Source organism: Bos taurus, chromosome 1 (genome assembly GCF_002263795.3).
Source record: "Bos taurus isolate L1 Dominette 01449 registration number 42190680 breed Hereford chromosome 1, ARS-UCD2.0, whole genome shotgun sequence".
Lineage (NCBI taxonomy): Eukaryota > Metazoa > Chordata > Mammalia > Artiodactyla > Bovidae > Bos > Bos taurus.
The window spans coordinates 69,030,486-69,057,542 of record NC_037328.1 but is presented as its reverse complement, the minus strand read 5'-3'; the positions used below and the strand labels follow the sequence as shown (position 1 = coordinate 69,057,542).

At 43.0% G+C, this 27,057-nt stretch overlaps 1 protein-coding gene across 19 annotated transcripts in view; it reads right to left on the bottom strand.

Annotated features, from left to right (window-relative positions):
• KALRN (kalirin RhoGEF kinase) overlaps positions 1–27,057 on the bottom strand; it is a 692,240-nt gene that overhangs the window by 68,635 nt on the left and 596,548 nt on the right. For 14 of the 19 annotated variants that reach the window (XM_024991355.2, XM_059886081.1, XM_059886082.1 and 11 more), the window contains 3 exons: positions 13,251–13,534; positions 11,735–11,839; positions 8,336–8,431 (listed from right to left, as the gene is read on the bottom strand). In XM_024991355.2, coding sequence (XP_024847123.1) covers positions 8,336–8,431; positions 11,735–11,839; positions 13,251–13,534 — 485 coding nt within the window. The remainder of the gene's footprint in view (positions 1–8,335; positions 8,432–11,734; positions 11,840–13,250; positions 13,535–27,057) is intronic. The other 5 variants (XM_059886080.1, XM_024991402.2, XM_024991361.2 and 2 more) reach the window with 3 other exon arrangements.

Here is a 27,057-nt window from a genome sequence, read left to right as displayed (position 1 = left end):
TCGTGACCTGGCTTAGCTGCAGTATTTCAGCACAGGCTGAACAGAGGTAGGAAAAGTCCAGGTAAATGAAACAGAAAGTGAATGAGGTGGCATTATACAAGAACAGGTGGGGGATATCAGAATTGGAGGCTAAAACACTTAAAGCTGAGAAGAGATGTCAACCTTTTTTCCCTCTATTTCACCCTTAAATCAAGAACCTGTGGCACAGCCTAACATGAATTTGTTATTAACACTAGAACTCAGCATTAAGAGGACAGGGTCTTCAAACTTGAGAGACAGAATTTCTTTTAACTTGACATGAAGGTATTTCACAGAACAAGGCTAAATATGTAGAAAGGTCAAGAAAAGTTTAGCTAAATGTGCAGATTCAGGATCTGTAACCAGTGATTAAGGAAATGAGTATCTGGTGCTGAGGCTTGACAAGCCACCAGACAGACATGCTTTCCAGTGACATGTGACATGTCCCCTGGTGCCATCACCAGAGACAGGCTCCCCAGGCAGATGAACCCAGTTGGTGATTGATCTGATTACACGCCTTTTACTTCCCCTCCCCTTGCCCACATTGTTTCATTTCAGCCTTTGTTCTGTAGCTTGTTGGCTGGCAGGATGCTGGCTGCAAGGCCTGGGAAATACGCTTACATCTCTGCTACAAGGGTCTCCCATGGACCATCCATCTTGGCGTGGTCCACTCTCAACTCTTGTTCAGAATGAAGGACATCTGAGGAGTCCAAAGTGTCACACAGGGAAATATGTTCTGTCTCTTCGTGCTTGACCTGTTATATGAGCAAAGAGCCAGGTTATCTCCGGGCAAGGACTCTCAGGCATGGAGTTGAGGAAGGCAGAGGCAGTGAGAGTGGGAGAAGAGAGAAATTTAGGGTTTGGCTAAAGTGTGTGCTGTTTCGATCTCTGGGTTGGAAAAATTCCCCGGAGAAGGAAATGGCAACCCACTCCAGTATTCTTGCTCAGAGAATCCCATGGACAGAGGAGCTTGGTGGGCTACAGTCCACGGGGTTGCAAAGAGTCGGACACGACTTAGCAACTAAAACAACAACAGCATGCTGGGTCATCTGTCTCAAATAATGGCATTGGCTAGAAATACCGTAACTAATGCAAGAGTGATTCCCTCTGAGGATCTGGCTACCTGTGCTCGAGTTGGGATATGGGGTCCCAGCCAAGGACTATTATAGGTGATCTTCAATTGTGTGTCTGTGCTGCTCCTTGGGGGACACGCGAAGTGATGGCTGGTTGATGAGTAGTGGACTGTGCAGCCACAGCGGGGACTTCTGCCCTGTCTTGGGCCCAGGACCACAATAGTCTCAACAAAGGAAAAGGTGTGCCAAGGAGGAAGCAACGAATGCTGCAAACGGGTGTTCTTATTGTTGGTGCCAGGTCAGGGAATAGAAATGCAAATACAATTCAAAAAAGTGGATTAAGAATGAAGGAAGACTATTGCCACAATGGAAATGAACACATTTCCTGTCAGCTTGATCTTGGACCACATATCCATAAAAAGCCCTTCCCTCAGGACTCCTATAAGCACCCTTTACATACCCTCTGAACAGTATTTATCACAGTGTTGTGACTGATTTGTTTATACTTAAGCAAATATTTATTGTACTTCTACTATGTGCTGAATATTTGCAAAGTGCTAGAGAAATGAAGACAGATAACATACGATTCCCTGCCCACCAAAATCTAAGCTACAATGGGCATTCTTCTAGATAGAAGGGTACCATGGGGAAGATGAGAAAAAAGAGCAGGCAGCTTTAAAGTGGGGTAGGGAAGGAAGGGAACGGCTCAGTGGAAGAGGCAACGCTTGAACTGAGTAACAAGAAATAGAAAAGATTTCACTGGATACACCAATGGGAGGATGATCCAGGCAGGAGGAGCACAGCGAGTAAAGGACCGACTTGAGACACCGCCTGGGGCAGCCCGGGGAGGCAAAAGCCACCTGGTGTAGGGAGGACAGTCTGTAAAGGGGGGAGAAGGGGAATTAGCAAGTAACTGTGTGTTATGTGAGTTGGGGGGAGTAAGAACTAGGGAAAGGAGAAATAGGAAGTGAAATGGACAACCCTGGAGAAGGATGCAGAGATCAGATTACAAGAAGTCTTATGTGTAGAAAAAATCCAAACCACTATGCTGAACACCTGAAATTAATACAAGACTGTAAATCAACTATACTTCAATTTTAAAAAAGAGTACCAACTTCCATGACCAATGAGAGGAGAATTTTATGCAGGGAAGTAATGTGATTGGATTAAGTTTAAGAAAGATTTGTCTTAATACTAAGAGCTCTTCACGACTTGGGAAAATGTATCTGATGTCAGTAAAGGAAAACAGGACTTACGATTTATATACTCTTATGATTAACTACATTATTTTTTAAATATCTGAATTTCAACACTATGTTTAGATGATGATATTATGAGATATAATTGTGCTTAAAATCTTGTCGTTTTTCCAATTTTTCTTGAATGAGCATATAATGCTTTTGCTAATCAGAAAAGAACTATTAAAAGTTTTTTTAAAAGGAAAAATGAAAGAAAAGTAAGATTCCCCCCATCAGGCATGCAAAGAGACGTCAGACTGAAATTAAGGAGGAAATGATTGCAACTGCCCAGGTGGGAGAGGATTTCTGAGCATCAACCCCAGACTGTGAGCTCCATTAAGGAAGGTTCTATGCTGGCAAGACGGGCACAGAGTAGGACTCCAAGAATTTACTGAATGAAACTCTTGGGTAGAGGTCAAAGTTCATCTGAAAAAACAACAGTCAAGGGTGCTGATCCAGCATCACCCACCACAACCAACCTTTTAGCTGTCCTACCCTTTTATACAAGTAAGTATGAAATATCTTGACAAAAAATATTACGATCTTAGTCACTCCCAGGCAAATTGGGGGCAGGGGTAGGGAAGCCATTTTAAAGTAGAAAAACTGAAGTCTGGATTTTCCAGGCAAATGACATTACACATCTGAGACTTCAGATTAAATTTTTTTGGTGGAAATCTAAACTATTCTATTTTAACAAGCTCAGGAATCTTTTCCACAGAAGGATGCCAGAGGAACTCAGTTCTTGAAAGCACACATTTTCACAATGGATATGATGAGGCCATTATTTCCTCCCATCTGGACTGTTAACTCTACTGTACCTTTGACAAAGCAAGCTGATTTATCTAAAGGAGAGCAAAGCATACACACAAATGCAGCCTGGCCCTAGCTACGTTCTGTGACCCACAGACTGACCTAGGGAGGTGAATACTATCAAAGTAGAAGAACCAGAGGGAACGAAGTCTTGCTGAAGCAGATAGGGCCAATTCTCAGGGTGTCAGGCCACCAGGTAGACCAAACAAGAGCTCAATCCTGGCCAGCCTCCTCCCTAAAGATGGAGGATTTTCAGTCAAGGGCCCAGCAGTGCCACCATGAGCCCAGTGAACTACTGTGACGTGCCACCTGGGGACAGGAGTTCAGTGGGGAGGCTTTCCTTCTTGAGGCCTAGTCCCTGGTGGGTCAGACGGTAAAGAATCTGCCTGTAATGCGGGAGTCCCAGGTTCTATCCCTGGGTGGGGAAGATCCCCTGGAGAAGGAAATGGCAACCCACTTCAGTATTCTTGCCTGGGAAACCCTATGGACAGAGAAGTCTGGTGGGGTACAGTGCATGGCGTAGCAAACAGTCAGACACGACTGAGTGACTAACACTTCACTCTTTCATCTAAGGTAGGTGGTAGAATCCTGGGCTGTTTACAAATACAGTAGATTCCCACAAAGCCAGGAAGCCCTTGCTCCTCAAACTTGAGGCATGCTAAGTCGCTTCACTATGGACTGCAGTGTTAGTCCCCGAGTTGTGTCCGACTCTTTGCAACCCCCTGCCAGGTTCCTCTGTCCATGGGGTTCTCCAGGCAAGAATACTGGAGTGGGTTGCCGTGCCCTCCTTCAGCAGATGTTCCCAACCCAGGAATCAAGCCTGAGTCTCCTGCACTGCAGGTGGATTCTTTATTGTCTGAGCCGCCAGGGAAGACCTTCAAATTTGAGGAATAAAACCAAATCACATAGACTGCTAAGCTACTACCCTGTATGCAACATTCACCCAACCACAGATCTACTAACTGACAAATACTGTGTCCCTGTGTTCCGGGTGAAGATAAAGTATGACTGACTCCCTTTCCCTGCCCTTCACAATGCAAATAAGGTGGTTAAGAGCTAACATTTGTGGGATGCTCACCTAATCAGTTTACAAAACACATTCATACCTTACTCAGCCCTCAGTGTAACTCTCTTGAGATTAGATTCGGGTAGACAGAATCATCACTGTTGATAGGCAAGATAAAAGAGAGGCCTCCAAGTAGACTAAATAACTTGCCCAAAGCTACACAATAAGTAGCAGAGGCAAGATTAACATTATGTCTTCTGATTCCTTATGTACTTAGTAGCACCACAGCCAGTCCCTACATCTAGGACTTAGTAAAAACTTAGTAAAAACTTTATAAAAATCACACAGAAAAACAAGAGAGTCCTTAGTCCTGGCTTAAAGACCATACCTTAATACAAAACCCAGAAAAAGTATTTGAGCTCTCTTTGGGGGAAGATGTGTGGGCATGCTCTCCTGATAAACAAAATCACTGATTAAAGACCAAACTGGGGAGGTGAGACCTCAGGAGCATCCATTAATGTCCAGAGGGACTCACCAAAGGAGTTTTCAGGGTTTTATCTGCACTGCAGGTGAGTGGAACCTCTGTCCTAGCTCCCTAATGGCACCTCTCCAGCAGCAGAGATCACAACTTCTGGAGGCTGTAGCCCCGAATGTCATAGACATGTGACCATAACATACCACGGGCAGCTTTCAGACCCAGGGACATGAGGGATCTCATGGCTTTTGGGTGGACCTTGGGGCCAAATGATTTCTAACTACAGCATCTAGTACCATCTCTTGAGCAACCCAAAAAGAACGCAGAAAGAATCTAAGCCCTGGATGTAAAAGTCCAAGCACGCCAGATGCTCCTGTAGTATTTCCAGTTCTGTACATTTGGAAGGACCTTATTAGTTCTCCTTATACTGAATGAATTTCCACTCACAGGTTCTGCCCTCTGGAGCAGCCAAGAGTGAGACCAGTTCTTTCCCACAGCAGCACTCAATTACTAAACGACAGCTCTCATGTGCCTTTTCTCTCCTAACTTCTCCCCATACTTAACCTTCTGCAACTCTACTTCAAATGACACGCACTGCATGGTATTGGTACTTCCTCCAGGGCCCTTCCACTGAGTTCAAGAACATTTTAGAATGCTGCATTCAGAACCTGAGACATGACTCACACACAGCTCATGACAGGTGTGGTCTGAGGAGCTTTGAGTACAATGGGGCCATTACGCCCCTGGATCTGTACGCTGTACTTTCATTAACCCAGTCTATGACCACGCTGGTTATTTTGGCAGCTGACATACTATTGTACTTACAGTCAAATAAAAACTCCAGAACTTTTTTTTTTATAGGCTCTAGATCTTATCCTCCTCTAAGATAGGCAGCCATGAGCAACAGGCATACCAGTGTTGGAGGTGAAGATGCAACTCCATATTCTCAAATAGGGCTGAAGAAACAACCACCTACAGTGCTCCGTTGCTACCCCATGGTGGGTACATAGGATAGGAAGAAAGAGACAAGCAGAGGAATGAGAAAGGATGGAATTTTGGTTAGAAGATTCTGAGAAATCAAACCACTGCTCTTGCCTTCCTTTTCGTGACACGGGCTTGGTTTTATATGTTTGGTCAAAGAAATTGCTGTAATTCTGGGTTTACTGCAGGTCCCCAAGAAGTAGCTATTGGTAGAAGAAGAAGTTAAAGTCCTTATTATGGTAAAGTCACCACTGAAAGGCCATTCATTCAACTGCCATTTTTAGACAGTTTGTTATAGGGCTGAACAACTCTAGCATTATCCTACACTTCCCTCTACTCTGGGACATTTACTCTAATGGGACTTCTCAATATTTGTACTCACAGGGAAAACACGTGACCCATGGACCACACAAACTAGAGGCCTGTCAAGGCTCATGACAGTAGCAGAAGGTGACCAGGATCAGTAAGAAAATGGTAATCCAAAATGTGAAAAATACAGACTTTGGAAACAAGTGTTTACTGATATAAGTATAAAAGACTAGGATGCACTAACACAAGGAGGAGGAAATAATGTCCCAAATGACTAATAATCTAGCTGTGGAGGTAAGCTGCAAATGAAAAGATGAAGATATTTTAACAAGTAACATAAAGGGATTATTAAGAGCTGTCCCAGGGAGCATGTGGTTTGCACAGAAACTGTTCTGGGACTTCTTCTGCAAGAAGAAACCTGGCCTGCGCTGGCCAGGGAGGCCCTTGTGGAGAGATGAGATTTGAGTGGGACCTTGAGGGGCTGCTATACTTTAGATAAGCAAAAATAGGGAGAACATTCCAGAGCAGTCGGGGTGGTATGAACAGAAACTTGGGAGGAGGAAGCCAAATGCATGTTTAGGGACAGTGAAGAAAACAATTTGGTTGGAGCCAAGTTCATTGACCAGAATAACACATGATGTTGGAAAGGGAGGTTGGAAAACAGGCCACAAGACATTAGACTATTGGGTAAGTTTGGGCTTCATCTGTGGGCCAGGGATTTCCAAACTTTCATTATATACTTCAATTAGTGAACACGATTATAGTCATGCACTCCCAAAACAAGTAACTTATTTATAAATTATGTTTCTGTACTCCTGTATTACCTTTAAGTACATAATAAAACATACACAAAACCATTTTAAAAGGATGAGTTAAAGAGATTCTAATATTTTCTTTCAGTACCTCAAAAAACCATCCTGTATACCTGGAGGCACCCCCACATTAGAGACCACTGCCATGAGGGGAGAGGGAGGCAGGGAGCCCTCACCAAGTAGGGAGACAATGTGGTGGGGGGGGGGGTGGCTGGTGAGGGTGGGAGGCAGATGATGGGGAGGAGGATTAAGAAGGCTTCTCTGGGCATGAGGTCAGGCCCATGCTCAGGTGGTAGAAGAGAAAATGCAAAAAAAGGGGCAAAAGAGAAAAGGCAAAAAGAGGGATGATTTTTTAAGGAAAAAAAATTTAATGGTTATTTGGAGAATGAAGAGGGTCTATGGATTAGTGTAGAGAGGAGAGGAAGTGAGGAGTGGTCAGGGAGATGGGCTTTGAGAAGTCAGTGCCGTGCCCATGAGAGCTCTCAGCTCCCCTTGGCTCCCTGCCCCCACCACAGCATTGACAGAGATGGCAGGAACAGGGACAACCTTCAGCAGTTTGATACTAGCACTAAAAACACCAGCTAATCTTTTTTTTTTAATTAGTAAGGAAAATTAGAAAGAAAAGAAGGTACTATATGTTAAATTTCAATGGTCCTCTATAAGCTGGGGTATTTGAAAAGGGAGTTACTATAATCAAAATTATATTCAGGCAGCTTTCCCTAGAGAGCATCCATCCTTTTCCAAGTGGAGAAGGGTTTAAATGGTGCTGATTGACAGGACTGCTCCACAGAAGTTTGGCAGAAGCACAGACATTTATCCTAATGAGAGCTGTAGGAAAAACCAAATGAATGATGTGAATAGGAGCAAAGGAAAGAAAGATGCTTCAAGTTGTCATCCTGTAGTGATACACTCAAAGGTAAAGATATGGGAGGAGAGGAATAGCCCTATTCAAATGAGTTATCCAAAAAGGGGCTCTTTCAGTGGCATTATGCCAAAACCCTGAGCTCAGACTCATAACCCTTCCCTCTAATGGTCTGTTTAGTCTATGAGACAGTCACAAGCTAGACCAGTTTTCAGTGGTGTACATTCATGATGGGATAAGCACCATCTCCCTTAATTTCTTGTGATGAGGTGTCCACATACTTTTGCCCACTCCCCTTTATCATCAGCAACCTCCTCTTATAAGACTTTGTAAGCTAGAAGACTCTGACATCCCCAGATAAAATTACCCAGTGCTTTCCAAGACCCAATCCATGTTCTGTGTCTCAGGAGCAAAGTTAGTTTCAGGGCTACCCAGACACACACCAGTTATCAGTCGGATGCCACTTCCCTACAGGCCAGTTGACCAGACTTACAGAAGGCTACTTTGTCCTTGATACTTTTCACCTTTCATCAATGTCACAATCCCAAAAGGACCTGTTAATTGCCCAGGCTCATTCTCAAAAACAGCCAAAAGGACTTTGAGGTGCAGTTTTTAAGAAATCATCACTGGCTGGAAACAATCCTACAGGAGGAATGAAGACAGGTGCAAAGGAGAACACAGCAAACAGAAGTCAGGCCTGGGAGCCGCATGGAGGTGAAACATGCAGAACTGCCTCCAGGACCCCACTTACCAGCTTGCTTTTGACCAACTGTTCTATCGCACTGACAAGGTCTGCAGCAGTAGGTACTTCGGTGGAAGCCTGCCGGGCTGCTAGCAAAGAGGAGGACTGCAAGACATTGAGCAGCAAGGGAAAAGCAGATTAGCGAGGAATGAGGAATAGCAATTAGGAAGAAACTCAGCAAGTACAAAGCTCAAAGCAGGCAAGGGAAGCAAAGCTCTATGTTTAGAGGGAAGAGATGACACAGGGAGATAGGGGTAGAGCAGGAGTGGGGCAGGCCTGCCGGACCCCTTGTCAGGAGCTCTGGCCAGCAGCGAAGCAGGGCCAGATGAGGCTCTGTTTAGGCAGGCCTCCAGAGGAGCTGCAGGGAGGGTCACTGAGTTCCCAAGAGGCCAACAGGGAAGGGCTGCGCCCACTGACAGCAACAGGGGAGGGGGCAGACAGGACTTTGGTCACTACAGGGCTGCCCACTGCTATTCCAGGAAATGAGGGGTCAATAAACCTAGCCTCAAGTGTGTCCAAACAGAAACTGTCCTTGCTTTGCTGAGATTTAGATCTTTAGTACAGACAGTCACTTTGTGTCAAGCAGAAATGCTAGGGGCAGGGCACTTGGGAGACCAGAAACTGCCTCCCTCTCCTCTCTCTCTCTCTCTCTCTCTCTCACACACACACACACACATACTCTCTCTCCTCCACAAACACAACTGTCTCTGGAAAGGCCCAGGACTGCGTTAGCAGGCCTTGTGCCTCCCATGCTGGGGCACACACGGACGACCCTGTTCACAGTGAAAGGAGGCTCAAGCCAGGGCCTTCCTCCTCCCTTCACATTAGCAATGAGGACTGGGCCATGGGACTGTTGGTCAACGTCCCTGCTCCCCAAGGGACAGTGCTTTTGCTTTTGCTTTCTTCCTTTTCCTACTGGAGAAGAAACTGGGAGAGAAATGGTTAACCCTACATGCATGTGTAAACTTTAACCCACCCCGCACTTCCAAGAAGAGGGCAACGGTGTTCACAGGGCCCAGGACAAACGGGCATAGCGACTGTGGGAGTAGAAAGTTGAACTCCCCAGCTGGGCTCTGGATTCAAGCTTGTTCCTTAAGTTAGGGGGAAGAGTTTCAAAAGGGAAATTTTTTGTTGTCTCATCTAAGACTGACTTGAGGTTTTTGCTTCTGAGATGGGGTAATAATATCAAATGAATGTAATTAAGGGAGCAACACTCTTTTTCCTTTCCTGGAAAGCAGGAAAACAGCTTACTATTCTTTGGAAATTCAAGTTAGCTACTTCTCAATCTAGTAATCCTACCCCCCTGGGAACTGATTCCAAGGAAGGAAGTCAAAAGAAAAAATGCTGTATGTACCAAGTGATCTGCAGCAGTATTACCAAGAGCAGCAAAAATTAGAAACAACCCAGGATATCCCCAAACAGGTTGGTCAAGCGAATTATGATACATAAGTGTAATACTCCTCAACTATTAAAATTACAGTTATGAAAGTAAAATTAATAAGATTTTAGGAAATATTAAACATTGTTTATATTTAATTTTATAGGTATTAAAAATATAAAACACCGAACACATCATATGCCTATTTAGAATTATAAAAATAAAACATATATGCATATGAACAAATAGAAGGAAACAAGGAGAATTAAAGAACTGCATAATTCTAGAATGAGTGAATTTTTTAAAACTCCTTTTATACTGATTTAAAACTTATTTTAATAATTCCAATTCCATTTGCTAGAAAATTCTGAAGCTCGTCCCACTCCCAAATATTCCAGGAAAACAGAAGTTCAGAAATAAAAAACAGGACTGAGGAGGTTCACTTGTCTTAAAAGGGGCTAATGCCATCTGTTGTAATCCTGTGTCTGGGGTGAGGCTGCATTCACAGTTAAAGATTATCCAGAAACAACACAACATCCTTTCCCCAAAACAAACCGTGTTTGACGGATTTCGAGGGGGAGGGTTCATGATCCTTCCCTGTAAGTTGGCACCTCCATGTGGAGGGCAGTGTGGGATGGTAGATATGTGACCTGAGCGCCCTGCTCCCCACACACATTCTCACTGCTTCTAGAACCTTTCACAATAGGCCTCTGGGAACATAGCAGGTTAGTTTTCGTTCCCATCTCAAGGCGAAGGTATTTCTGCCTCTAGGAATCCAGGATGGGTATCATGCCATGCTTCCTCTTCTCTTCCCAACAGTCCAGGGTCAGAGCATCACCTTAGGAGGGGCTGTAACTGTGTGCTTCTCATGGGTGAGTCACCGAGGGGGGCAGTACTCACACTGCAGTCACTGGCCTGTCTGTGGAAAATGTCCCTCTAGCTTAGCACTGAGGAAGAGTGCAAGTAACGTCTGGGGACAACTGATCCAAACGCAAAGCAGAGAGAATGCGAGTAAGATCTGGGATCTCACCAGGAACTCTGAAGCAACTGTACCCAGTACTTCCTGAATTGTATCCTGGGTGGCACTGTGAAGGTCAGCTCCCTGCCCATGCAACTTGGGCCCACCACCTCTGAGGGGGCTGCTGAATGCGGGACAGAGCACAAGAGAGCCAGGGAGACCCTGGGGGGATGGCTAACCACCACCAACAGTACCATAAAACAACACTGAAGTCACCACCTCTGCCTCCAGTCCTCTAGGACAGAAATGCTGAGAGAAGCAAGAGAAACGCGATGAAGTGAGAAGACTTCAGTGGTAAGGAAGGGTGGTGACAGATTACACTACGAAAGGAGGGACCTGCCTGAGCCCCAGCAAGGTACTGGGAAGCAAATCCAGCCTGAGCTCTGCTCCAGAACAGCTGGGATGATCAGCTGTGCTCAGAGACACAGGGACACACACATTCCCAACACCAGCGAGCCTCTGCATGCCACTGAGCCAGGGGGTTTTGCAAACCAAAGAACTGGGGCAACCTGGCATATTGGGTTTGTCCATCTATGGCAAAACCTCCCCTTAGCAGCATCTCCATCCCTCACGCTGTCTGCACCACGCTTGACTGGAAGTTACTGTGATTTGGAGTTTAGAGTTAAGGATGAGAAAAACCATCAGCTAAAACATTGGTTGAACGGTTATGTACAACAGAACGATCACTACCTAGAGCCATCTCAGCTTCCTCTTTGAGACAAGTAGTTTCTTTCGGGATCTGCTGTTTCCGAAGAGAGAGACATTATCCTTCATCAGCAGGACCTGGTACTAGGCAGATTCTCACTTTGAGAATTCTCCCTTTGAGAACCCACCCCTACACTGCCCAGATTGAAGTTAGTCCCCATAACCCAATACAGACGGAATCTGCATCATCTGGGAGTCATGAGGCATAAGAGACAACAAGGGAGAGAGAGCATTACTACCCTCACCACACACACTAAACAAAATCACATTTCACACATGGCTCTTTCAAGTGTGAAAAAGATCCTACCATTTCGTCCTGCGTGGGGTCGTTGTCAAAGATCTTCATAGGCGGGGGGAGGGGTGTGTGTGACTCTTCATCTGCCTCATCTTCACCCCAACCTTTCTTGCTCTTCTAGAACAAAAGAGCAGCATTAGTCACTGTTTCCTACACTTAGAGATGTCAGTTGGTTCAGGACTTGGGATTTCTTAAAAAACAACATATGATACCCTCCTCTCTCAACACACTCCTATTTTTCCCTGTGTGGAATGGGCACCCTTGTTTATCTCAAAGGACAGTGAGGACCAAATGGGGAAAACACACACACACACATGAAAGACATCTACTTTACTGGTTAGCCAGGAAAAGAAAGGCTGAGACAGTGGTCAGAGAGAAACCAGCATTTTAAGTTTATGAACAATGATTAAACCACAGTCTAAATGTCACCAGGCTCTACTGTCATTCTCAGAGGAAGAAAAAGCAGATAGCATAAAACTACAAAAACAGTCTGGTTTCATATCAAGAAGAATTTCTTAGCCATGTCAATGACTAGAGTAGGTTAGTTTGCCAGGTAAAAGAGTTATCTCATTCTGTAACCAAATACCCTGTATGTTTTGACCACAGAATCCCAGCTTTGGAAGGGATATAAGAGATCATTGGCCAGTCTGACCATCAGGTCAACATGGGTCTCTCTGACTGTTATGTGAGGTCATATGCTCTCCCAGACCTTTCCAATATGGATGTCCATTTGTTTTCATGAAGGCCCATTTCTAGTTGAGCTTTATTAAAGGCTGAAACCTTGCCAACTGTAAACCTTCACCTGTTAAGTGTAATACTCCCCTCTGGAGCAACCAGGAGTTGTATACTCCCTTTCATATATGGCTCTGCTCAACATACTGGAAAACAGTCATAATCTCAAAAGACAGTCCTCTTGTTTTCCAAGTGAAATGACCTCCATTCTTTTATTCTTATTCTAAACAGGCCTAGCAGGAACTTGCCTGGAAGTCCAGCGGCTAAGACTCCATGCTCCCAACGTAGGGGGCCAGCATTCAGTCCATGCTCAAGGAACTAGATCCCACGTGCCACAACTAAGCGTCCATGGGTCACAACTAAAGACCTTGCCTGCGGCAACTAAGGCCCTAAGCAACCAACCAAACATTGTAAAAATCAGTAAATAGAAGTCCTAGCAGGTTTTATGTAGTCCTTAGTAGAGACTGGGGACTTGGTGACCACTGGCTCCCTGTGGGCCTAGACCGCCACATCCAGAGGGTGGGTGGAGGAGGAAGAGGGATAGACGGGGAGTTTGGGGTTGGCAGATGCAAACTATCACAGTTAGAATGGATAAACAACAAGGTCCTACTGTATAGTCAGGGAACTACATTCAAACTAGGGATCTGGAAAATAGCTAGGCCCAACAAGACCAACTATGGGGAGTTAGAATCCGGCTAGTTCACAAACCTTGGTGAAGGACACCTCTTGAGGCTCCAGGAATGAGGCATGTCAGAAGCCCCTCCTGATGGAAGGCTCCGAGGCCTCGTGTAATTACCTCATCAGCGCTGTCTCCCTGAGGGGTCGTCTCATCCCCAGGCTTGGGAGATCCCAGGTCAAAGCTCTTCCGACCATCTCGTACTTTCTTCTGCTTCTTGATGTTTCCATCTGCTTTCCCACTGTTAAGCCGGCGCACGGGACTCGTCAGCCACTTCTTCAGGGTGTTGGTGGAACGCTTGGGCCCAGGGGAGCTGTGGATGGAGTTCAGGGATGGTTGGGCCTGCAGGTTGGCCACCGACTCGGACTTGCCTCCGTTTTCACTTGAGGAATGAGAGTACGCATCTGAGGAGGAAGAACAGATAGCCATAGCTGTGTCAGGACACTTCAGGTAGGCTGCCAGCCTGGGAATAAGAGAGCTCGGCCTCAGGAAGCAGGGCACAAGGCCGAATGTCAAGGCCAGCTGCAGATCCTGGTCAAGGGAACCCCCTTATTATCAGATGGTAATAGCTAACACTCAATCCACAGGTGCTGTGGATACAGTAGTAGTAGAAAACAAAGACCCCTACTGCTGCTGCTGCTGCTAAGTCGCTTCAGTCGTGTCCGACTCTGCGACCCCATAGACGGCAGCCCACCAGGCTCCCCCGTCCCTGGGATTCTCCAGGCAAGAATACTGGAGTGGGTTGCCATTTCCTCCTGCAATGCATGAAAGTGAAAGTGAAGTCGCTCAGTCGTGTCTGACCCTCAGCAACCCCATGGACTGCAGCCTTCCAGGCTCCTCCGTCCATGGGATTTTCCAGGCAAGAATACTGGAGTGGGTTGCCATTGCCTGTTCCGACAGACCTTTGCCTTCATGGAAAAAAAAATCAAGCCTCTAAGTGAGATTCATCAACTGATACCAATGTCATAAAGCACTGATGAGTATTCTAAAGTTGTATAAGACAGATTTTATTTTCAAACCCCTTATTTAGTTACATACACAGAGAGAGACAGAGAGACAGAGAGAACGAGAAAGACAAGAGCCAAAGAGCAAGACAGGACACGCAAAATAAAGATAAATGCACAAAGCACTATATGATTAATTGCCAAAGGGCTGGCATGGACTCTAGACGATAAAGAAACAGAGTTCAGAGGAGGGTCAGATCAGTGTAGGCAGCAAGACTGGTCTGAAAAGCTTTAATGGAAAAGATGTGTCTGAATAGAAGAGAAGGAATTCCAAAAGGGGGAGATGGCAGGAACAAAAGCACAGAAGCAGGAAAATGGAAAAATAAGTTAGCACAGCCCTTAAATAGATCCTTTAAATGAAATACAGATTAACAGAAGGAAAACTGGACAGAAAGAACAGTGAAAACATTTAATAATAAACTAGAGGAGTATGAACTTTATTATGAGACTCTACTGGGAAATGGGGTGATAGAAAGGGCTTTTGTCTTTTAATTAATTTGGTAACTACATGTAACATAGCCCTGGGAAGAAGACTGAATCCAGAAGGCCACACTACGACACAGCGAGGACAAAAGAAGGAATGTGAGGCATTTCAAAGCAAGATGTGATAGGGCTAGTATCTGGATGACACACCAAAGGTGAGCAGTCTCTTTTGTGCTGCTGCTTCTCAATGGCGAAAGGTCTTGGGAGAACACCTGACCAGTTTCACCTCACCCCTGATGGGTCCTCTTACCCTGGTACCAGTTTACATGCTGGTATTTAAACAGAGTATTGCTGTGACTTTTCATACCCAGTTGTCTCAAAGACCAAATCATCTTTTCCTATAATGACTTTATCTGAGACCCAGACTAGAGGTCTAACCTGGCCTTGGAGGCCCTACAGCCTAGACCTGCCCAATACATTCAGTATAAAGCCTTAAAGTGAATTAATGTTTTTGCCAATAGAGAGCTGCCTCCAGCTTTTATACTGGTGGATCTCATAGGCACCAAGCTCAGGCTGTTGACCCTGTGGGAACTTCCTTAGCTATGGTCAGAGTTCTGTGCATACTCTGGAAAACAACGGCAGAATATCTGCATGTAGAAGCATTAAAAATTGAGCTCCTAAAGCCCCTTGGTATGAAGGAACACTCAGAGGGCTGCTCAGCTCAGGGACTATGTGGGGATCGACTGGCCTGCTTGACGTCTCTTTAAGGACAAAGTTGTAATCTTATCTCAAGAGAATTCTGTGTTGGCTGTGGTCTTGGTTGTGTTGACATTATTTCTCAAGTGTTTGGTATGGACCAAACTCTTGTTCTCAGAAGCCTGGGTGATAAACATCTCAGAAGCACTGGTAGTCGGCCTCTTATCTTTCTGTCGATAAGCTGCAGAGGCTTTCCATTCACCATACCCATGTGATACCACAAAGTTCTATTAAATCCAAGCCTTCAAAACTTAGATATCAGCATATGTTATGTCAGCAGAGCTAGAGGCCCAGCTACATTAACTGTGCCTGGTACTACTATGCAGACAGATGACTGAATACATTTTCTGTTCCATGGCAAACCATAGGCTGGTTTTGAGATTTAAGAATGCAAATTTTGACTGACCATTCTTCTTGTCTCTCTGTCATCTGGTTCTGCTTTGGTGCATTCTGCACAGATTAGTGGCAAGTGGACAGATTACAAAGTACAAATAAAAATCAAGAGTATTCTCACTTTTGTTTCAAGTTTATTCTGTGAAAAACAATTAGGGCCATTCAACCACAGCCCACATAAAAGAGAATTCAAGAATTGGAAGCAATCTCTAATTTGTCATTTACAGTTAGGGTCCTGTATTGAGGCAGGGCTGCCTCTAAATCACTTTGAATGCAAAGAATATGACATCATTTAGTCTCAAATTTATACTTAGTTTATTGCTACTTCAAAGAATAATTGGCATGTGATGCTCATCCTGTCTTTGAAAAATGGATGCAATGAGCTGTTTGAAAATTTATTCTAGTACCTTTCCAGGCACAACAGTTAACTGACTGATTTGTAACAACTACAACAATAATACTGTTATTTCATCAAATCTCCCCAAGCTGAGATAGGTACTATTTACTAGGATTGTCATTTTAGGAAATAGAGTGTTCCAAGAAACCAAGGGTCAGTGTTGGTAAGTGGCAGAGAAGCAAAATTTATACCTAGATCTGACTCCACTACACATATATTTAATCTTAGTCCAACATTTGTGTTTATACCATGTATTCTTTTAGCCTCTATAATTATTGTAAAAAGGACCATCACGTTGCTAGTCTATGCAACATTAATATAATATAAATATACATTTATATATAATTTATATGTTACAACATTTCAATGATGAAAACAATCTCAGTCTCACTAATTTTACAGATAAGGCAAGGAAAGCTTGTATTTGGGAAATCCATGGTCATAGATCAGTTAGTCATAAAGCTAGGACCAGAATCCAGGCACCTCTACATCTCTCCAGGGTTCTGAACTAATGCTTCATCTTTAGCCTTGAGGCATTAAAAACTGCCTCATAAGGTTGGTATCTGGCTTTAAGTCACTGAGAAGACAGGTAATGTGCAGGTAATAAAGTTCCTTGGTATGTCCATCCTTTCTAGATCAGGAAAAAAAATATTCTGAGGTTGATTTTACTATGAGATATTTTTAAGACAGAGAAAAATATATAGAAACAAATTAACATTCAGGTACCTACCACCTAGGTAGGTAGACAATTTTTTTTGCCATATTTTCTTGTTTTAAATCTTTCTTTTAATTGAACTATAATTGATTTACAAAGTTATGTTGGTTTTAGGTGTATAGCAAAGTGATTGTTATACATATGTGTGTGTACATACATACATATTTTTTCAGATTCTTCACTATTATAGGTTATTATAAGATGTTGAATATAGTTACCTGTGCTATACAGTAAATCCTTGTTTATCGAATTTATATACAGTAGTGAGTGGAAGTCGCTCAGTCATGTCCAATTCTTTGTGACCCATGGACTGTACACTCCATGGTATTCTCCAGGCCAGAATGCTGGAGTGGGTAGCCTTTCCCTTTTCCAGGGGAATCTTCCCAATCAGGGATCGAACCCAGGTCTCCTGCATTGCAGGCGGATTCTTTACCAACTGAGACACGAGGGAAGCCCATGTAGCCCATATAGAGTAGTGTGTATATGTTAACCCCAAAGTCCTAATTTATCCTCCCCCCTCTTTCCCCTTTGGTAATCATAAACTTGTTTTCTATGTCTGGAGTCTGTTTCCATTTTGTAAATAAGTTCATTTATATCATTTAAGATTTCATATGTAAGTGATACACTATGGTATTTGGACTTCACTTAAAATGATAATCTCAAGGTCTATCCATGTTGCTGCAATGGCATTATGTCATTCTTTTTTATGGATTAGTAATATTCCATTATATGTATAATATGTGTGTGTGTGTATATATATATATACATACACACACTACATCTTCCTTATTGATTCATCTGTTGATGGACATTTAGGTTGCTCCCATGTCTTAGCTATTAAAAATAGTGCTGCTATAAACATTGGGGAGCAGGCATCTTTTCAAATGAGAGTTTTCCTTGGATATCTGCCTAGGAATGAGATCACTGGATCATATGATAATTCTATTTTTAGTTTTTAAGGAATCTCCATATTGTTCTCCATAGGAGCTGCACCAATGCGTATTTCCAACAACAGTGTAGAGGGTTCCTTCTTCTCCACATCTTCTCTAGCACATGTGATTTCTAGACTCTTTGATGATCGCCATTCTGATCAGTGTGAAGTGATACCTCATTGTAGTTTTAATCTGCATTTCTCAAATAATTAGCAATATTGAACACCTCTTCATGTGGCTGGCTGTGGGCCATCTGTATGTCTTTGGAGAAGTGTCTATTTAGGTCTTCTGGCCATTTTTTGATTGGGTTGTTTGCTGTTTTTTTTAATATTAAGCTGTATGAGCTGTTTGTATATTTTGGAGATTAATCCCTTGTTGCTAGCATTGTTCATAAGTATTTTCTCCCAACTCATAGTTGTCTCTTCTGTTTATGGTTTCCTTTGTTGTGCCAAAGCTTTTAAGTTTAATTAGGTTCCATTTGTTTATTTTTGCTTCTGTTTCTGTTACTCTAGGGTAGAGAGCCAAAAAAATATTGCTGTGATTTATGTCAAAGAGTAGTGTGCACCTACATCTTCCTCTAGGAGTTTTACAGTACTGTATTTGGTCTTATGCTTAGGTCTTTCATTCATTTTGAGTTTATTTTTGTATATAGATAACGTTCTAATTTAATTCCCTAGCCACCTCTCTAAACTGCCCAATTTCTTCCTTAGTATCTAAGAAAAGTAGACATGATGCATGGTCACAGAACACATTCCAAAGCTTCACCGATGACTAGAGAATTCTTGACACCAACATTCATCTCTTAATGATATTTTGTTCAAGCAGATTAAAAAAGAAAACTTCTTTCAGTATAAGTGGCATAATTTCCCTGCCTTGATTATATGATTCAAGAATAATCTACTGGTGCCTACCTAATGGATGGCAACAGAGAGATGGCAGCACTGGACAGACATTCAGGCCTCTGTTTCTTCATCCATAAAATGGTCAGATTAGACACAGTGCATTCAAAGTCTTGCCCTACCACTGGGCCAATTACTTGATCTCTGTCTATCTCAGTTTTCTCATCAGTAAATGAAGATAACATTAGTATCAACCCTATAGGGCTGTTATTAGGATTAAGGAATAAATATTTGTGAAGCGCTTATAACAAATGTTATAATTCCACTGGAAGTACCATCTAAGTTACATAAAAAGTAATAAAACCATAACTATCTCCCCTAGTTCCATGTCTGTGATTCTACTCTGTATCTTCCTTCACTACATCTGTATGTTCTTCTAAAGGCTAGACTAGATAACGTAAGGCCATTTTTAACCTCAAAGTGCTATGCTTCATGAAAACAAAGAAAAACTTAGGGTTACCAGTTGCTATTCTGTGCTATTCTCCCTTCCAACATAGAATAACTTACAATCAATGCCTAAAATCTCACTGGAGTATAAGGAGTCACATCCTTGGGCTACCAGGTCATTGCTGTCCGCCCTCCCACGATTAAGAAGTTTAAGCAGTACAGGTTACTCCCTGGAGATGACACATGCCTCTTTATCTACAGGGTATCCCTAGGAATAGGAGCTTCTGATGGGCTTGATGACCAGGCAACTGAATGGCTGTGAATATTTAGTTCAGTCGCTCAGTCGTGTCCAACTCTCTGCAACCCCATGAATCGCAGCACGCCAGGCCTCCCTGTCCATCACCAACTCCCAGAGTTCACCCAAACTCACGTCCATTGAGTCAGTGATGCCATCCAGCCATCTTATCCTCTGTCGTCCCCTTCTCCTCTTGCCCCCAGTCCCTCCCAGCATTAGTCGTTTCCAATGAGTCAACTCTTCGCGTGAGGTGGCCAAAGTATTGGAGCTTCAGCCTCAGCATCAGTGCTTCCAAAGAACACCCAGAACTCATCTCCCTTAGAATGGACTGGTTGGATCTCCTTGCAGTCCAAGGGACTCTCAAGAGTCTTCTCCAACACCACAGTTCAAAAGCATCAATTCTTCGGTGCTCAGCCTTCTTCACAGTCCAACTCTCACATCCATATATGACCACTGGAAAAACCATAGCCTTGACCAGACGGACCTTTGTTGGCAAAGTAATGTCTGCTTTTGAATATGCTATCTATGTTGGTCATAACTTTCCTTCCAAGGAGTAAGCATCTTCATGGCTGCAATCACCATCTGCAGTGATTTTGGAGCCCAGAAAAATAAAGTCTGACACTGTTTCCACTGTTTCCCCATCTATTTCCCATGAAGTGATGGGACCAGATGCCATGATCTTAGTTTTCTGAATGTTGAGCTTTAAGCCAACTTTTTCACTCTCCTCTTTCACGTTCATCAAGAGGTTTTTTAGTTCCTCTTCACTTTTTGCCATAAGGGTGGTGTCATCTGCATATCTGAGGTGATTGATATCAATCTTGATTCCAGCTTGTGCTTCTTCCAGCCTGGCGTTTCTCATGATGTACTCTGCATATAAGTTAAATAAGCAGGGTGACAATATACAGCCTTGATGTACTCCTTTTCCTATTTGAAACCAGTCTGTTGTTTCATGGCCAGTTCTAACTGTTGCTTCCTGACCTGCATACAGGTTTCTCAAGAGGCAGGTCAGGTTTTCTGGTATTCCCATCTCTTTCAGAATTTTCCACAGTTTATTGTGATCCACACAGTCAAAGGCTTTGGCATAGTCAATAAAGCAGAAATAGATGCTTTTCTGGAATTCTCTTGCTTTTTCGATGATCCGGTGGATATTGGCCATTTGATCTCTGGTTCCTCTGCCTTTTCTAAAACCAGCTTGAACATGGTTCAGGTATTGCTGAAGCCTGGCTTGGAGAATTTTGAGCATTACTTTACTAGCATGTGAGATGAGTGCAATTGTGTGGTAGTTTGAGCATTCTTTGGCATTGGCTTTCTTTGGGATTGGAATGAAAACTGACCTTTTCCAGTCCTGTGACAACTGCTGAGTTTTCCAAATTTGCTGGCATATTGAGTGCAGCACTTTCACAGCATCATCTTTGAGGATTTGAAATAGCTCAACTGGAATTCCATCACCTCCACTAGCTTTGTTTGTAGTGATGCTTTCTAAGGCCCACTTGACTTCACATTCCAGGATGTCTGGTTCTAGGTGAGTGATCACACCATTGTGATTATCTGGGTCGTGAAGATATTTTTTGTACAGTTCTTCTGTGTATTCTTGCCACCTCTTCTTAATATCTTCTGCTTCTGTTAGGTCCATACCATTTCTGTCCTTTATTGAGCCCATCTTTGCATGAAATGTTCCCTTGCTGTGAATATTAGGGTCTCAGATAACATCATGGGGTTGGAATAAACATATCAACATTATTGGTCTAAGCCTTGAGAGAAAGGTTCCATAATTTTAGGTATTCAAGAATCATGTTTCTAAGCACCACAGGAGATGAGAGCTGTCTGCTTGACATAAAGATGAAAATTGAAATAAAGCCCATGAGAACATACTTGAACACATCCTAGTAAGTCCACTGTTTATGTTGTATATTCTTTTAGTTGCGTAACCTTTCATTATTAACCAAAATATAAGATATTTGTATACAACAGGGGTAGTGACTGAATATACTAGAAATTTTGTTCATTTATAAATTAAATTTTCTTCCTGAAATGTTTTGCCTCATATTTATTTCACTTTTAATGTTACACCTAAAAAAGAAAAGCTTCTACTTTTTTTTTGCTCTAGTGTAAATTTTGCAAAACTATTCCTAAAGAATACATTGTGTACAAGTCACCAAAGAATGCAAATTTAGGATACAGCTGCATCCACAGATCTGTCATCTGCCAGTTTTCTAATCACAAAATACAGGTTCAGCTTTCTTTTCACTGATCTCAAAGTGGGTTGAAAGTGAAGGACCACAACTCCTAGACAAAAAGAAGGCAGTTCTATTAGTTTTGTGTGTTTAGTAGTCCCACAGACCAGGAATGGTGTCCTCAGAAGGGCTGGGCTGGGATCCCAGAGTACACACATGCACAGATGGCACCCAAGGTTTTGGGGGTTACGAGTGCCCAGATGTATAACTCACTAAGCTGGCCCACCATTTTATACATTGACTCCACGGGCACAACTCAAGAAGGAAAGCTCATTTCATCCAGTCTTCTGCAGTTCAGTGACGGTATTCAATCACATCCCAAAGGCAGATGTGATTCGTAATACATAGACACAGTATGTAATTCACACACTGTATTATGTAATTGCTAAAAGATTTGGGGTCTAGCTGTTCTTTATTAGTCATACCTCATCACCCACCCTCTAGATGGACAATAGGTCTATAAAATTCTTGCTGGTATTCATCATAATATTGTTTTGGAAGTTTTGACTCCAGTAGCTGAAATCAGAAGAAATCACAAAGATTTCTACAATCATTAGATATTTATAAAAAAGTCCTTTAAACACCTGTTATTGTGTTTTGCTTCAGCTCCAATGATACAAGAATAACTGTAAACTCATTCTTATTGCTCTCAATGTCTTAAGTTATATGGAATGTGAATGCATTCAAATACATCTGCCTATAGAAATTATCTATGCCCAAACATTTCTGTTTTCTTTGGCTTTCTATAAATAATTTACTTAATACAAAAATCAGAAGTATCACACCCTTTTTTTTTCACACTGGAAATTGCACATCTAGAGAAGGTTGTATGATGGGAAGGAAGGTCAAGAAGGCAATTCTCTGGGTAATAAACCCACAAGTTCAATTGTTTATAAGCATGGAGAGCACAAAACCTACAGTATTAGTGTATCCTTCATGATACAACAGAAGGGCCCTGGCAGGTCTTTTCGCAGAATGTTTAGCAAAAATGGTCTCCTGGTTGCACTTGCCAATGAGGTCCTGAGGCAAGGCACCCCCAGTTCCTGGCATGGTTGACTTCCCTGAAAACCACTTGGTTGCCTGTCTTGGGGTCTGGGCCACTTGGTAGCAAAGGAAAGCTGCTACGGTGACAGCAACAGGACATGTGGGAGAATCAGCCTGGTCCAAAAACTAGGAAACTTGTTGCCCTTGCGATTGCTCCTACCACAACCTTAGACTAAAGCCGGCAAACAGCCTGGCTTAGGATATTCCCTCCCTCACCTCTTAGCCTGATTCAAGTCCCAAATGCATAGTGCAAACCCTGTTTCCTGCTTATTAAGTCATAGCTTTTACACACTTAGTTCAGGAATTTCTTCTCCAGTAAGTCCCTTGCCAACTTATCATTCTTCACCACTCTACTCAGGCTATTTTTATGCTTTTTAAAATATATTTTTAACGTTCAGATCTCTATGACTTATAATATCTGTCTTATTTTTCTCATTAAATTAAAAATATCAAATGAAGGTCCACGCTGAGCCTCAAAAGCACATGGCTTTGGGCTCTATGTTTTTACAAATTTTTTAAAATTTTATATTGGAGAATAGTTGACTGTACTAGCTTCCCAGGTGGCACTAGTGGTAAAGAACCTGCCTTCCAGGGCAGGAGACATAAGAGACTCGGGTTCGACCCTTGGGCTGGGAAGATCCTCTGAAGAAGGGAATGGCAGCCCACTTCAGTATTCTTGCCTGGAGAATCCCATGAACAGAGAAGTCTTGTGGGCTACAGTCCCTGGGGTCACAGAGTCAGAAGTGACTTAGCACACATGCTTGACTAACAACATTGTGTTAAGTTTCTGAGCTCTCTCTTATTTACTTTCTACTTATTGGTCCCCTTCTCTTCCCTGCTGGTCCTATCCTGGAGCAGGTGCAGAGATCTGAACCACAGGGACAATTCCAAATCCCAGTGGCATCCATATAGGGCAGGAATCCTTTTCATCTTCAAAGCCCACTGGGACGTTAGCTCTTCATATCGGGATCTTCTCCAACAGAAAAGCAATCTCCACAAGAGTTAAAAGTCAGCACCCCTGGCTCTAATATAGATGAATTCTTTGGAATTCTGTTCTAATTCAGTCCAGATCTCCATTGACTACTGCTGGTTGCTTCAGTGCCGTGTTCCCACAATTTCTACTTTGACTTCTGGCAGGAGGCCACTGGATGCAGAGTAAAATAAAATTTCCAACTGCTCATTGTCATGTTTCCTTGGCCTCAGTTTCACCTGTGTAATCTTCTCTCTGAGCCAGAGGCAGAGGGACGAGAGACATCAAAGAGCACTGAGTCCATCCCCTCCCCCATCCCAGACAAGCATCTGCTGCTGCTTTATTGCCTACACCAAAGCCTTGACTGTGTGGATCACAACAAACTGTGGAAAATTCTTAAAGAAATGGAATACCAGACCACCTTAACTACCTCCTGAGAAATCTGTATGCAGGTCAAGAAGCAACAGTTAGAATTGGACATGGAACAACGGACTGGTTCCAAATTGGGAAAGGAGTACATCAAGGCTGTATATTGTCACCCTGCTTGTTTAACTTCTATGCAGAATACATCATGCAAAATGCCAGGCTGGATGAAGCACAAGCTACAATCAAGATTGCCAGGAGAAATATCAATAACTTCAGAAATGCAGATGATACCACTCTTATGGCAGAAAGTAAAGAGGCACTAAAGAGCCTTTTGATGAAAGTGAAAGAGGAGAGTGAAAAAGCTGGCTAACAACTGAACATTCAAAAACTAAGATCATGGCATCTGGTCCCATCACTTCACGGAAAACAGATAAGGAAAACAATGGAAACAGTGACAGACTTTATTTTCTTGGGCTCCAAAATCACTGCAGATGGTGACTACAGCCACAAAATTAAAAGACACTTGCTCCTTGGAAGAAAAGCTATGACAAACCTAGACAGCATATTAAAAAGCAGAGACATTATTTTGCCAACAAAGGTCCATCTAGTCAAAGCTATGGTTTTTCCAGTAGTCATATATGGATGTGAGAGTTGGATCATAAAGAAAGCTGAGCACCAAAGAATTGACGCTTTTGAACTGTGGTGTTGGAGAAGACTCTTGAGAGTCCCTTGGACTGCAAGGAGATCAAACCAGTCAATCCTAAAGGAAATTAGTCCTGAATATTCATTGGAAGGACTGATGCTGAAGCTGCAGCTCCAATACTTTGGCTACCTGATGCAAAGAACTGACTCATTGGAAAAGACCCTGATGCTGGGAAAGAATGAAGGCCGGAGAAGTGGACGACAGAGGATGAGACGGTTGGATGGCACCACCGACTCAACTGGACAAGAGTTTGAGCAAGCTTCCGGAGCTGGTGATGGACAGGGAAGCCTGGCGTACTGCAGTCCATGGAGTCACAGAGAATCGGACATGAATGAGTGACTGAACTAAACTGAAACACGCTACATCCTGGCTGTCACAGGCTATCACACTGGCTCATATGATAAACTATTCCCCCTAGTTGGCTCTGGAAGTTAAGGGCGAAGAATTCTGAAGCTTGACACATCAGATCAGGCAAAAGTCAGTGAACAGAGCTCTACTTCTCTTCCAAGAGCAAATATTCTAGACATTAGTTTCATCGATAGTATTTTATCTCTGAGACTTGTCCACAGCCTCTGGAGAGGAATGCACATTTTTTTTTTTTCTAAACTGTGGAATAGGAAACTCTCCGAAAAGGCTTCTGAACAGTTCAAAACATCACCACCAAAAGACTGTGGTAAAACTTCCCTAAACTGAGACTGAATAAAGGATAAAACCTAAATACAGAATTACTAGTATGAAACCTATTAGTGTTAAACTACATATTAGACTAAAACCTAAATACAGAATTTTTGTTTAAGTAATGGTTTCTAGTTGTAATAGGCCAATAAGAATCAGCATCAGTAGGAACCGAGGTCACCTGGGATCTGTTTTCTTCTATAAACATATCATGAGCACAAGGAAGTCTTCTAGTTATGACACAAGCACCTGTCAGGTCCCAAGGCTGGGGAAGGTGTCTTCTTCTCGCTTCTTCTCCTCATTGGCCACACTTCCAAGTGCCATGCCTGGCAAGAAAGCAAAATTCTCCTGGCAGAGAAGGGCCACTCCTGAGTCCAGGATGTATCCACACCACTGCTTTCTCCTAAGCCTTCAAATAAGCTCACAGGTGGGCTTCCCTGGTGGCTCAGATGTTAAAGAATCTGTCTGCAATGCGGAGACCTGGGTTCGATCCTTGGGTTGGGAAGATCCCCTGGAGGAGGGCATGGCAACCCACTCCAGTATTCTTGCCTGGAGAATCTCCATGGACAGAGAAGCCTGGCAGGCTACAGTCCATGGGGTTGCAAAGATCGGACACAACTGAGTGACTAAGCACACAGCACACACACAGGTTAAATGTAAGCTCTCTAAAATAGCCTTACCCTATTACCTAACATGGTAACATTTCCCACTTTTCAGAACGTGTGAACATAAACAAGTTCAGCTCCAGTAATACACACAAAGCCTCAAAATGACATTATGTAAGTTACTGTATTTAACTGAAGACTCTCAGAGAATGACCAAGACTATCTTTCAGTTTTTCTGTCCTGCAAGCAGATTCTTCATTCACAAAGGTTTCTGCAAGGATATGTCTCTTCCCATTCCTGCTGTCACAGCCCTAATTCAGAGATTTTAAAGCCTCTTGTTTTAACTATGGGTTAACAACAACCTCCAAACTGGTCTCTCTGAAGCTACTCTTTTTGTCTTATCTATTCGATGTCTCTCTACTACGAGAACAATTCTATCACTTTGGTCAAGTCCCCATTTAAAACTTGACTAACAAAGTCTAACTTAGCCTGCCATTTAAGGTACTCCATGGTCAGGCCCGAACTCACATTTCCAGCTCTCTGAGCTTCCACTCTGATAATCTAAGGTTCTCAAACTGTGGTCCCCAGAGCAGCAAGATAACCATCATCTGGGTACTTGTTAGAAATGCAAAATATTGGGTCCCGCTCCTGAGGTACCAGATGAGAAATTAAGAGGGTACCTCAGCACTCTTATGTTCTAAACAAGCCCTGCAAGTAATTTTGATGTATGTTAAGGTTTAGAAACAACTATCCTATATGAGCCATCTGCTTTCAGCTAATTATTCAGTTCACTGCATTTCTCTTTGCTCAAACCATTTCTGCAGCCTCTCGGCTTGTCTAAAGCCTACCTAGGAGTTCTTAGGTGACTAAGCCCAGCATAATCCTCCTATTTTTCTGGGAGTATCTCTCATGCGATTCATTTGGCACTGATAAATGCTTGTTTATGTCCTTTACCTCCCTAACTCTAAGGAATGTCCTTGAGCACAGAGATGTCCTCCGTCTTTATATCCCCAGCAGAAGCCCTTTGGTTACAGAGGTGCTCATTAAATAGCTGGTGATGAATAGCTAAGGACAAAGCAAAAAAATTCATTGGAGTCTGATTATTTTCAGACCCAGAGACCTCTAAGAA